General features: G+C 42.7%; 1 protein-coding gene across 1 annotated transcript in view; it reads right to left on the bottom strand.

Annotated features, from left to right (window-relative positions):
- Positions 1 to 13272, bottom strand: part of LOC311098793 (lysine-specific demethylase 4A-like) — a 30288-nt gene that overhangs the window by 11257 nt on the left and 5759 nt on the right. The window contains exons 6-16 of the mRNA XM_084139362.1: positions 13044 to 13093; positions 12842 to 12945; positions 12598 to 12735; positions 10333 to 10556; positions 10040 to 10197; positions 8913 to 9577; positions 8424 to 8679; positions 3618 to 3796; positions 3159 to 3381; positions 1605 to 1681; positions 321 to 376 (exon numbers count right to left, since the gene is read on the bottom strand). Of these exons, the coding sequence (XP_083995488.1) occupies positions 321 to 376; positions 1605 to 1681; positions 3159 to 3381; positions 3618 to 3796; positions 8424 to 8679; positions 8913 to 9577; positions 10040 to 10197; positions 10333 to 10556; positions 12598 to 12735; positions 12842 to 12945; positions 13044 to 13093 (2130 nt within the window). The remainder of the gene's footprint in view (positions 1 to 320; positions 377 to 1604; positions 1682 to 3158; positions 3382 to 3617; positions 3797 to 8423; positions 8680 to 8912; positions 9578 to 10039; positions 10198 to 10332; positions 10557 to 12597; positions 12736 to 12841; positions 12946 to 13043; positions 13094 to 13272) is intronic.

The following is a 13272-nucleotide window of genomic DNA, read 5'->3' as shown; positions in this document are numbered from 1 at the left end:
TCAGCTCGTTACCTGTATAAAAGACACCTGGGAGCCAGAAATCTTTCTGATTGAGAGGGGGTCAAATACTTATTTCCCTCATTAAAATGCAAATCAATTTATTACATTTTTGACATGCGTTTTTCTTGATTTTTTTGTTGTTATTCTGTCTCTCACTGTTCAAATAAACCTACCATTAAAATAATAGACTGATAATTTCTTTGTCAGTGGGCAAATGTACAAAATCAGCAGGGGATCAAATACTTTTTTCCCCTCACTGTACATTTAGCCTGGAAGCCTTCCATTAAATGGGTAGCTCCTGAAATCGCTGCACTACTCACTTGTCGTTGTTGGCTCTCTGTAGAGCTCCCCCTCGCAGTGAACACAGGCAGCAGTCCTGAGGGAGAGACACACACACAGATGACCTCTGACCTTGTGTTTAACATCACATTTTGGTTTCACTTTATTTTACAGTCCTTTGCTTAGTATTTACAGTACTAAGATTGGGCTTAATTAAAACATCCCCATTTAATGCAACGTGGAGCAAATGAGTTATTTACCGACTTAAATTCCTTCATGTCATTACCAGAATGTACTCTTTTTATTTGAAACATTTCTCCACATTGTCTATGGCAATACCCTTTTGCAAACAAAGCTGGCCAGAGTACTGCTATTTACAGTCCTTGCTGTGCTGCCTGGCAGTGGGTTTTCCATTATCTTGTAATGGGGGACTTTTATGGACCTAGGAAGCTAACTCTGGGGTGGCCAGAAACAAGCACTTGAACATAAGTGAGAGCTGCGTCTCAACTTTCTGTCATTTGTGCGGGTTTGAAATTGATAACTTGCAGTCAGGACTGCGCAAAATCACTGATCTAGAAATCACCTTACATTCCAAATAATTACTCATGTGACTAAGATCAGCGATTCTGCTCCTGGCTTTTCTCAAATACATTGGGTCCCACGGAGAGACAAAAGCCAGAATGTACATTACTTCTCTCTTAAACAACACTGCCCTCTAGCAGCTAAACTGGGTTATAACAAGTTGGGACTTAATCCAAAACAGACATATTTCACAGCTTGACAAGTACTTGTATTCTGAGGCAGAAATACATTTCACTAAATAGTTCAATAATCAAGAACCACACATCCAAACTAAGATTCATTACTTGGCGTGCAAGACCCAGTACAGGATAGGACTTTCACTATCCAATATTGGGTCAGCAAATTTAATGAGGTTAAATTCAGGGTTCTCCCCAAAGAATGTAAGAGGGGTGCTGCGCCACCTTGTGGACTGGCTGCGCCACTATGTAATAAAACTCCTGGGGAGAACCCTAAAATAAATGTGATTTGATCCTATACTTTTTTGATGTCAGCTTTCTTTCTTCAATTAGCTTAGGTCTAGTTCTTAGAATCTATGAAGGAGTTTCATGCATATGAGCTTAGCAATGACATCTCTCCTATCCCACCTCATTGTTAGTATTTATTTGACCTTTATTTTATCAAGGTCTCTTTCGCAAGGGAGCCCTGCATCTTACAGTATGGAGCTAGTGCATAAAGTAGGGCTAAGATCGTGTAGTGGGGCAAGTGATATGGTTTCAGATGTACTTGATTTCAGTACTACTGACCTCAGTTAAAGCGTTGGCCTCACAGCGGGCGCACATCCACTCATCTGACACTTGGTCTGCAGACACTCCATAGCAACCTGAGAGGGACAGGAAAAACATTGAGGCCATTTTTCTATTTAAAAGTGGTGGTTTGTCACTTATCATTTATTAGTAAGATAAATCAATTGACGAACGTGCAAATTATTGTTTAATAATTGATTATGTAGATTCTGGAACGCTTGTGAGTAATTGTCAATTCTCAACTCTGGAATTAACTGTTTTTTCCTTGAGAGCATTTCATTGATTACATTAAACATATTGAACACAATAAACATGAACTGTCCTCTAAACTATGGAACGCCGTTTGGGTCTTTGCATGTCAAGAAAGATATACGTCAAATAACACTATTTGACGAGTCAAATAAGCTTGTTGACCAATCAGGACCTGAATATAACTGCAAGTCACATAACAATTTAATGTAGTCACATTAATTTCTACGTAGTTATTACACATTGATTACACTATCACTCGTATTTCATGTGTCACAGCGATTCACCGATATGTATGCTATGATGCTGGTAAAGTTGTCTAGCGCACCTGCCACTCTCGCACGAGCGCAGACACACTTCGCCAAGCTCTGGGACAGTGTTGGTCATTAAAAAAAGGTAGCTAGCTGATGGATGCAAACAATGTTCTTCCCCAAAAACAGAGCAAAACGACAATCTGTTTCAGTAGCTATAGTTAGCTAGCTAACTATCTAGCTAGGTATCATCATTTAAAATACCCCTAATTTATAAAACAGTTCTTATTTGATTAATGATGGTCGGACCCACCAATGTGAAGCTAGCCACAGTAAGGATTAGCCACAATAGTGGAATTTGCGGTTCGCCTTCAAAATAAAAGTCTAATTGAAAGTTGATGCAAATGAATACAAATAGTGGAATCATGCCATAAATGGAATAGATTATGCTAAACAAGGTTGGAATGTTATATAAATTCAACAAAATACAATTTGTTAATTTGACAAAAATCTGTTGAAATCACACTGTGGATTTAGACTTTAGAATTGAATTGGGGGCATACGTATTTCACTGTACAGCCTTACCTATGGATTGTGGATCAATGACATTGTGGATCTACTCTGTGACACCTACAGAACATTAGCATCGTAGCTCTTATTGCGGGACTCTGAAACCACTGTGAAATGAGCCACATTTATTGTACCAGTCAACCCAATCCTTAGACAAGGCTGTACAGTGCAATATGAATGTCAATGACGCACAATAGGCTGACTGGGGAGGTGATTTTCCACAGTGTTATTTGACACGCAAAGACCCAAACGGCATACCATACTAAACAGTAGTGTGAAACGGACTGCTGATGTGAATGAACTGGGATTCAGCAAGAGCAAATCATTGATTATCAATGGAAACGTGCTGTCTAACAACTGGTGTAAATTAACTAGAATTCATCGAAAGCATAGCCTACAACACTACAATCAATTACTAATGAAATACATGCTCAATCTAACAGGCTGTAAACATAGTGATAGTGAATGAAGCTGGGTTACTCACTGGCGTGGACGCGGACGCAGCACTGGGAGCAGCTGACCAGCAGGCTGGTGCCGTCCTCCTCCAGGTGAGGGGTGGAAAGTTGGCCCTCGCCCTCGCTGCTGCTGCTGTTGTTCGTCTTGTCATTGGTGGTGCTGAAACACATCTCCGGGATCAGGGGCTTGGACCTCTGTCTGCCCCCGCGCCGGCCTTTTAGAATGTAGCTGGGGTTGCCGCTTGACTCCGACTGGAGAGGAGGGAAAGGGACACGTATTAGTAGCGTTAAAGAGTCGTTTATATGAATGTTATTGTGCTGACCTGGACTTGTTGGCTGAATGGTTTCAGTGAATCAAAATTGTAAAAACTAAAATGTTTTGGACCTCATTATTATGTTTTGCGTTATCAGTCAAATAAAAACCTTGTTTGGGTGCCTATGAACAACAGCTGAACTGTAGTTGAAGCAAGACAGTGGAGTTCTCTTACCTGGTCATATGTGTGGAAAAGCAGGCAGATGGAGCAGTAGGGGGCCTGCAGGCCCATGAGTTTGTTGTATTCCCTCTCCGCCTGGGGGTTGTAAGGTCTGCTCTGCCACAGCTGGGCCAGGGGCTTGGCCCACTCCTCCTTCTCCTCTGGTTCATCCTCCATGTCCACACACAGTTCATCTGCAGGAGAGAAAGATAGGGATAGAGAGAGAGAGATGGAAGAGGGAGGTTAAGAGAAACGAGAACGAGAGCAGGGCTCTGAATATGTACAGAACATCCGTTCAAATCAGGGCTTGACATTAGCTTTTTTTTTTTACCACTTATCCTTCGGACAAGTAGCACAGATTTTTTACTTGTCCAAAAGCTCAAGTCACATGTCCAAAAATAGAAAAATGGTCTGTAACACAATTTTTACATCATTGTATGATGCAAGGCACCACTTTACTAATTAAAATGCATTCCTATCTTTTTTACCATAGAGAATCAGACACACATTTTGGCTACATTCTGCCTTTGCATATTCAAGCCTGTCTCAAAATACAACACTGCTCCTTTAAGGCTCTCCTGGAGGATGGTTGGCCACCCTTGGTAGCCTATAAAATATTGCAACCTTACAATTACAACCAAATACTTTTGTACATGTCTACGGTCCAAAACAGACTCTGGGACGACAGATCCAAAATTCATACAACCACTGCACATTACAAATTTTTTTTAAAGCAATGAGGCTGATGCAACCGAACAGACCGTTTAGCTTAAAATATTGATAAAGTTTTACTTCTTCATATTATAAGCACAACAATGCGCACATGGCTATAGGCTATTTACGTATGTTCCAAAATGCAATTAGCGGGAAAACACTGTTCTCAAAAGCACACCGCACGCGTGAGGAGTTTCATGTGACAGAGATGAAGATATCCGTTAGAAAATAAGAAAGGGGTGATCTAAAGATGTATCAACTAGTAAGGATTACTGATATGACTAGGATTATGCCTTTGGCTGCTGGACAATAAAATAATGTTGATTTGAAAACCAATAGAACAACTGGTTTCAAAGGCATTTTAAGTGTTAATAAAAAATCCCCTTAACATTTCTATGGTCGTATTTTGGCCAGGCTACTTATAAATTGACATAAAATGTCCATGTTTTAAACAATTAAGTTTATGGTTAAATAGTTTCAAAATACTGACTGCCTCCGCTCAGATTCAAGGTGGGTGATGTGCGGTGCGCAGCAGGCACTGTCCTTCACTCTCCGGTCTTGTGACCATTTGATCTGAACGAACCGTGCCTCAAGTACGGTGCATTCGGAAAGTATTCAGACCCCTTGACTTTTTCCCCAAAAAAATCACATTACAGCCTTATTCTAAAATGTATTAAATTAATTGTTTTCCTCATCCATCGACACAATACCCCATAATGACATAGCGAATAACTGGTTTTTAGAATATTTTGCAAATGCATAACAAATAAAAACAGAAATACCTTATTTACATAAGTATTCAGACCCTTTGCTATGAGACTCGACATTGAGCTCAGGTGCATCCTGTTTCCATTGATCATACTTGAGATGTTTCTACAACTTGGAGTCCACCTGTGGTCAATTCAATTGATTGGACATGATTTGGAAAAGCACACACCTGTCTATATACAGTGAGGGAAAAAAGTATTTGATCCCCTGCTGATTTTGTACGTTTGCCCACTGACAAAGACATGATCAGTCTATATTTTTAATGGTAGGTTTATTTGAACTGTGAGAGACAGAATAACAACAACAAAATCCAGAAAAACGCATGTCAAAAATGTTATAAATTGATTTAATTTTAATGAGGGAAATAAGTATTTGACCCCTCTGCAAAACATGACTTAGTACTTGGTGGCAAAACCCTTGTTGGCAATCACAGAGGTCAGACGTTTCTTGTAGTTGGCCACCAGGTTTGCACACATCTCAGGAGGGATTTTGTCCCACTCCTCTTTGCAGATCTTCTCCAAGTCATTAAGGTTTCGAGCCTGACGTTTGACAACTCAAACCTTCAGCTCCCTCCACAGATTTTCTATGGGATTAAGGTCTGGAGACTGGCTAGGCCACTCCAGGACCTTAATGTGCTTCTTCTTGAGCCACTCCTTTGTTGCCTTGGCCGTGTGTTTTGGATCATTGTCATGGTGGAATACCCATCCACGAACAATTTTCAATGCCCTGGCTGAGGGAAGGAGGTTCTTACCCAAGATTTGACGGTACATGGCCCCGTCCATCGTCCCTTTGATGCAGTGAAGTTGTCCTGTTCCCTTAGCAGAAAAACACCCCCAAAGCATAATGTTTCCACCTCCATGTTTGACGGTGGGGATGGTGTTCTTGGGGTCATAGGCAGCATTCCTCCTCCTCCAAACACGGCGAGCTGAGTTGATGCCAAAGAGCTCGATTTTGGTCTCATCTGACCACAACACTTTCACCTAGTTCTCCTCTGAATCATTCAGATGTTCATTGGAAAACTTCAGACGGGCCTGTATATCTGCTTTCTTGAACAGGGGGACCTTGCGGGCGCTGCAGGATTTCAGTCCTTCACGGCGTAGTGTGTTACCAATTGTTTTCTTGGTGACTATGGTCCCAGCTGCCTTGAGATCATTGACAAGATCCTCCCGTGTAGTTCTGGGCTGATTCCTCACCGTTCTCATGATCATTGCAACTCCACGAGGTGAGATCTTGCATGGAGCCCCAGGCCGAGGGAGATTGACAGTTCTTTTGTGTTTCTTCCATTTGCGAATAATCGCACCAACTCTTGTCACCTTCTCACCAAGCTGCTTGGCGATGGTCTTGTAGCCCATTCCAGCATTGTGTAGGTCTACAATCTTGTCCCTGACATCCTTGGAGAGCTCTTTAGTGTTGGCCATGGTGGAGAGTTTGGAATCTGATTGATTGATTGCTTCTGTGGACAGGTGTCTTTTATACAGGTAACAAGCTGAGATTAGAGGCACTCCCTTTAAGAGTGTGCTCCTAATCTCAGCTCGTTACCTGTATAAAAGACACCTGGGAGCCAGAAATCTTTCTGATTGAGAGGGGGTCAAATACTTATTTCCCTCATTAAAATGCAAATCAATTTATAACATTTTTGACATGCGTTTTTCTGGATTTTTTTGTTGTTATTCTGTCTCTAACTGTTCAAATAAACCTACCATTAAAATTATAGACTGATCATTTCTTTGTCAGTGGGCAAATGTACAAAATCAGCAGGGGATCAAATACTTTTTTCCCTTACTGTAAGGTCCCACAGTTGACAGTGCATGTCAGAGCAAAAACCAAGCCATGAGGTCAAAGGAATTGTCCGTAGAGCTCCAAGACAGGATTGTGTCGAGGCACAGATCTGGGGAAGGGTACCAAAACATTTCTGCAGCATTGAAGATCCCCAAGAACACAGTGGCCACCAACATTCTTAAATGGAAGAAGTTTGGAACTACCAAGACTCTTCCTAGAGCCCGATGGTCACTCTGACAGAGCTCCGGAGTTCCTCTGTGGAGATGGGAGAACCTTCCAGAAGGACAACCATCTCTGCAGCACTCTACCAATCAGGCCTTTATGGTAGAGTGGCCAGACGGAAGCCACTCCCCAGTAAAAAGGCACATGACAGCCCGCTTGGGGTTTGCCAAAAGTCACCTAAAGACTCTCAGACCATGAGAAACAAGATTCTCTGGTGTGATGAAACCAAGATTGCACTCTTTGGCCTGAATGCCAAGCGTCACGTCTTGAGGAAAGCGGCAGGGACTGGGAGGCTAGTCAGGATCAAGGGAAATATGAACAGAGCAAAGTACAGAGAGATCCTTGATGAAAACCTGCTCCAGAGCGCTCAGGACCTCAGACTTGGGCAAAGGTTCACCTTCCAACAGGACAACGACCCTAAGCACACAGCCAAGAGAACGCAGGAGTGGCTTCGGGACAAGTCTCTGAATGTCCTTGAGTGGCCCAGCCAGAGCCCGGAATTGAACCCCGATCGAACATCTCTGGAGAGACCTGAAAATAGCTGTGCAGCGACGCTCCCCATCCTACCTGACAGAGCTTGAGAGGATCTGCAGAGAAGAATTGGAGAAACTCCCCAAATACAGGTGTGCCAAGCTTGTAGCGTCATACCCAAGAAGACTCAAGGCTGTAATCGCTGCCAAAGGTGCTTCAACAAAGTACTGAGTAAAAGGTCTGAATACTTATGTAAATGTGATATTTCCGGGGTTGTTATTTTTTACATTTGCAAAAATGTAAAAAACAACGTTGTTATTATGGGGTATTTTGTGTAGATTGATGAGGGTAAAAAACAATAAGGCTGTAATGTAACAAAATGTGGAACAAGTTAAGTCTGAATACTTTCCAAATGCACTGTATGTCGTCAGAATCAAGCTTGTGGATAACATTAAGTATCCTTCATTATATTTGTCAAACATGACTGACCTTTAGCCTATATTTCTGTCATTAAAAGTCTTATTAAAGTTTGGCTACATTTTATGGCACCTCCCTCATGTCAGCATCGGTTTGGATGAGGCTGTCGACAATACGCATCACCTACACTTTGACATGTAGGCTTTTTTATTATGTATATGAAAAACAGATTTGAATATTATTTAAATGTTGGTCTCACTGATCCAATTCTGATTGGAGTAATTGTTTGATATTGTGATGTGTGAATTTTTTTACTTGTCCATTCGGACAACTTAAATCTTCTTGTCCAACATATTTTTATTTTTTTTACTTGTCCCCTAGTGAATGTCGAGCCTCGCAAATGGTTGCTTGTTATAAAAGTCCATGACGGCACTACAACCAGGTACTCACCGTCATCACTGGAGCTTTCCCTGGTCCTGAGTAGTGGGTGCTGTTTGGGCAGCTTGCGGAGGAGAGGATGCGGTTTACTCTTGCATTCCGTCTGCTTACTTGAACTTGACTGCGTCTGCTTACTCTGACTTGAGTCCGTCTGCTTACTTGGACTTAAGTTTGTCAGCTTACTTGGACGTAAGATTGTTGGCTTATTTGGACATAAGTTTGTCTGCTTCATTAAAGTTAACTCCGCCTGCACAGGGGAAAGACATTGCTGTGGAAAGAGAGAAAGAGGAAGGAAGAGGATGAGTAACCATCAGCTGGCTCGTGTCGTTCTAATGGCATTTTCTACTGTATGGCAAGTGTGGAAACATTAATGTCACATTTTCATTTTTAACATATTCACCTCTAATATCAGTCTCTACTATCATCACAAACTACACTACAAACTTATAACCAAACAGTAATAACTGCTAAAGATAACGCCATGAAAGAGGGCAAACAAACCTTCCGCCTGTCCCTTCGGACCTCCGCCTCAACCCTTTTGGCTGCCCTGTTGTGTGCTTGGGTCTGAACGGGCTCTGGACTGCTAGGGGATCTGGCTTCGGACCTCTCCTCCCAAGCCTGGGCCTCGCCAGGATGCTGCCGCCACTTATCGAGGCCTTGGGTCTGGACTTTGGTTTCAACCTGTTCTCCCTTACAGGGACTCTGTGCTTCGGCCTGGTTCTGCTCTCCTTTGGTAGATGGGACATGGGACTCCTGCTGCTCGGCCTTGACTTGGGCCTGGGGCTTGGGCTTGAGTTGCAGGTGGGGTTGGAGGTGCCGTGGCAGGTGCTCCCTGGCGTAACTGTGCACATGGAGGTGGGTGTGATGAATCTGCTGCTGGTTCTCGCGGGCGTAGCTGTGGACCTGCAGGGCCTCCTTAGGGCTCTGGGTCTTATGAAAGAGCAGGCTGGCCACCCCTAGCTTTCTGATCGGATGGGTGGAGGCGCCGGTCCTGGCTGGAGGAGCCACTCCTGGAAGGTGCCCGTTTCTGTGCGACTGGGGTTGAGCCAAAATGGCTGCCGCATGATTGCTGGTGGAGGGGATTGTGACTTTTTGCGGAGCAGGGCTTCTGCTGCTGTTGCCCTGCATAGGGTCTGTCTTTACATTAGGGAGGTCCCTCAAGGTGACTGAAATACAAACATGGAGAAGCAATGGGGATATCATTTCCAAGTATCAGAGTCCCACTGTGAATCAGTGATGCAGATATATTTACTACAATACTCAGATTTTTAACTTTAAAATGTATACCAAACAAAAACCATTGATTTCAAAGTTTAACAAACCATAGAACTCTATGCACAAGGACTAACTTTAACAGTCTCAGCGAAATTCCTTTACAGGTGAATAGCCCTAATACAAACACAAAAGAGGCCTAGATTCAAACAATTTGACATTTGGTGGCAGCGGTGGGATTTGAACACAAGCCTCCAAAGGCGCTGACATGATACTTTTTCATGTTACCTCTGATTTGTACTAATGTATCATACCATGCATCATCTGTGTAGAGGTTTCATATAATTGCACAGGTTTTAAATTGTGAAAATAAGTGATGAGGTAGAAAGGCACAGCCTTACTGTCAGTGAGATTACCTGTATCTTCGCAGTCCTCTGCTCCCGTGCCCTGAGTGGAGAGGCCTAGTCTGGCTTTCTTTCCATACTCCTCGTCCTCTTCTTCATCTTTAGGGACCACCTCGTCAGGTACATCCAGACACACCCGGTGCCTCTTGGTCCCTATCCTCTGTGTGGGGCTGATGGGCCACAAAACATCAAAAGTTTAATAGTTTTTCATGTCAAGCATTTTAGAATGGGAATTTAAATCCATATACCATAAAACAAAACAAAATCTGCTCTACCAACATAAAAATTAACAGATCTCTTCTGACCTCTTTCTCTCCCCCTCCGTGTTGAGCTCCTCCACACAGGGCTCATGGGAGATGCAGTCCTTCCCCTGATCCTCCTCTAGGAACTCCTTGGCCTCTGGGGTGGGTTGTGAGTGGTCAATGGACCCAGTGTCCTGCCCTGCCAGCCACTGCTCGTAGCGGTCCGGCTGGTACTTCTTCACAAACAGGTCCATGGAGATCTTCACCATATCCTTCCTGCACGAACACTGGAGGAAAGAGGTAGGAAGTATAAGTGCTAGGGAAGTAATCATGCCCCCAAAGAATGAAGGTTAAACAACCACTAAAGTAAAACTAAGGTCAGTCTGATAGAGCTTTATGAGACAGTATTGATGATAAAAGGACCGTCTTTTCCCAGTTTCTCTCATTTACCATATATATGCCACAATGTTCCTACTATAGCATCCATTGATAATGATATTAATGTACAAGGTTGTTTAAAGGTGCTACACATAAAATCTCTGAATTTGTCCCCTATGTGGAAGGTAGGTGAATTGCAACAGCACTAGGCTGCATTCAAAACAAATCTCCCCCTCCCCCTCCCCCGTATCCCATTTCCCAGTAACATGTCAGAGACTCGTGCTTGAGCCTTTTACTTTTGGTCCACCAGCCTCAAACACCTGTAAAAACTACACTGAACAAAAATATAAAACGCAACATGTAAAGTGTTGGTCCCATGTTTCATGAGCTGAAATAAAAGATCCCGTAAATTTACCATCTGCACAAAAAGCTTATTTCTCTCAAATTCTGTGCACAAATTTGTTTACATCCCTGTTAGTGCGGATTTCTCCTTTGCCAAGATAATCCATCCACCTGACAGGTGTGGCATATCAAGAAGCTGATTAAACAGCATGACCATTACACAGGTGCACCTTGTGCTAGGGACAATAGAAGGCCACTCTAAAATGTGCAGTTTTGTCACAACACAATACCACAGATGTCTCAAATGTTGAGGGAGCGTGCCATTGGCATGCTGACTGCAGAAAGGTCCACAAGAACTGTTGCCAGAGAATTTAATGTTCATTTCTCTACCATAAGCCACCTCCAACGTCGTTTTAGAGAATTTGGCAGTACGTCCAACTAGACTCACAACCGCAGACCACGTGTAACAACGCCAGCCCAGGACCTCCACATCCGGCTTCTTCACCTATGGAACCATCTGAGACCAGCCACCCGGACAGCTGATGAAACTGTGGGTTTGCACAACCGAATAATTTCTGCACAAACTAAGCTACGGACAACAAACACAATTGTATTTTATCGATGGCAATTTGAATGCACAGAGATACCGTGACAAGATCCTGAGGCCCATTGTCATGCCATTCATCCGCCGCCATCAGCTCATGTTTCAGCCTGATAATGCACGGCCCCATGTCGCAAGGATCTGTACACAATTCCTGGAAGCTGAAAATTTCCCAGGTCTTCCATGGCCTGCATACTCACCAGACATGTCACTCAATGAGCATGTTTGGGATGCTCTGGATCGACGTGTATGACAAAGTGTTCCAGTTCCCACCAATATCCAGCAACTTCACACAGCCATTGAAGAGGAGTGGGACAACATTCCAGAGGCCACAATCAACAGCCTGATCAGCTCTATGCGAAGGAGATGTGTCACGCTGCCTGAGGCAAATGCTGGTCACACCAGATTTCTGATCCAGGCCCCTACTTTTTTTTTTTTAAGGTATCTGTGACCAACATATGCATATCTGTATTCCCAGTCATGTGAAATGCATAGATTAGGGCCTAATGAATTGATTTCAACTGACTGATTTCCTTTTAAGAACTGTAACTGTTTAAAATCTTTGAAATTGTTGCATGTTGAGTTTATATTTTTGTTCAGTGTATATTTTTGGTTATTGAAAAGATATTTAACATTGATTCTCTACACTATTCAGTGCTTGTTTTCTCACATACATTGAACTTGAGTGAACAGTGTAGAATTTTTGCAACCAGGAAATGACAGAGCTATTTCTACATTGGCCGCTTGCCCTGGTTTCCACTAGATAACACAGCCACAGCTTTCCCATTTTTATAAAATAAACCGGCCCAGCGGGAGAAATCAATAGGCGAATATCACAGCCAATCACAACACTGGCGGGTAAGTAATACTGTGAAACACTATCGTCACACTATTACTGCAGATATAATTTAAATGTTCTGAAATTAAAATGCAAAACCTAAAAAAAATCCTATGTATAGCACCTTTAAAGGAGGAACACTTAAATAAAAAAATTTTTTTATCCTTACCAGTATGGCTTGCTTTCCATACTCAATCCATCTTTCAGTTGCAAAGTTGGTGGACTCTGCACAGTTATAGCCATGGTTAAATCCGGCGTGGTAGCTATAGGGAAACGTCACCATGAACTCACCCGGCTCCTGAGTGATCTGGAAAACAAATAGGAAATAGCAATGATATACTATACCCTGTGTAAAGCTTTATATATCAGCATAAGAGTTTATGACATCACACATTGTATTAGGCTAGTATTACTTTCTCAAATGGAATGCCATATTTCCTCAATATGGAGGGAGAGATGAGGGTCATCTTGTGCCTCAGGAAGGCTTCGCAATTTTGGTGGCTTCCAGGGAAAAACCCTGCAAGGGAACAGCAGAAAACAGTGCATTGGATTAATGCTTGTTAAAAATCAGTTGTTCTAACAGCCTCAAACTTCACACATGATCATGCCTCTCACCTTGAGCCAAGCGCTCCATTCTTTTCCCATGCTCTGGAGGAACACAGTACCTGTGAGGATATCAGACTGTCAATAATCAGTTATCACCTGTTATAACAGAGACATTACAATAGTTGCCATTTATTTTACTTGTTGAGTGTTGTTCCGATAATGACAAAGAGTCCCCAAACTGCACTCCCATTACCATCATCAGTATGTCGATGCTTAATAACATGGCTCTTATACACAC

The sequence above is a fragment of the Coregonus lavaretus genome (assembly GCF_964263955.1).
Source record: "Coregonus lavaretus genome assembly, chromosome: 23".
Classification (NCBI taxonomy): domain Eukaryota; kingdom Metazoa; phylum Chordata; class Actinopteri; order Salmoniformes; family Salmonidae; genus Coregonus; species Coregonus lavaretus.
Note: the sequence above shows the minus strand (reverse complement) of the source record. Positions and strands in the feature narration are given on the sequence as shown.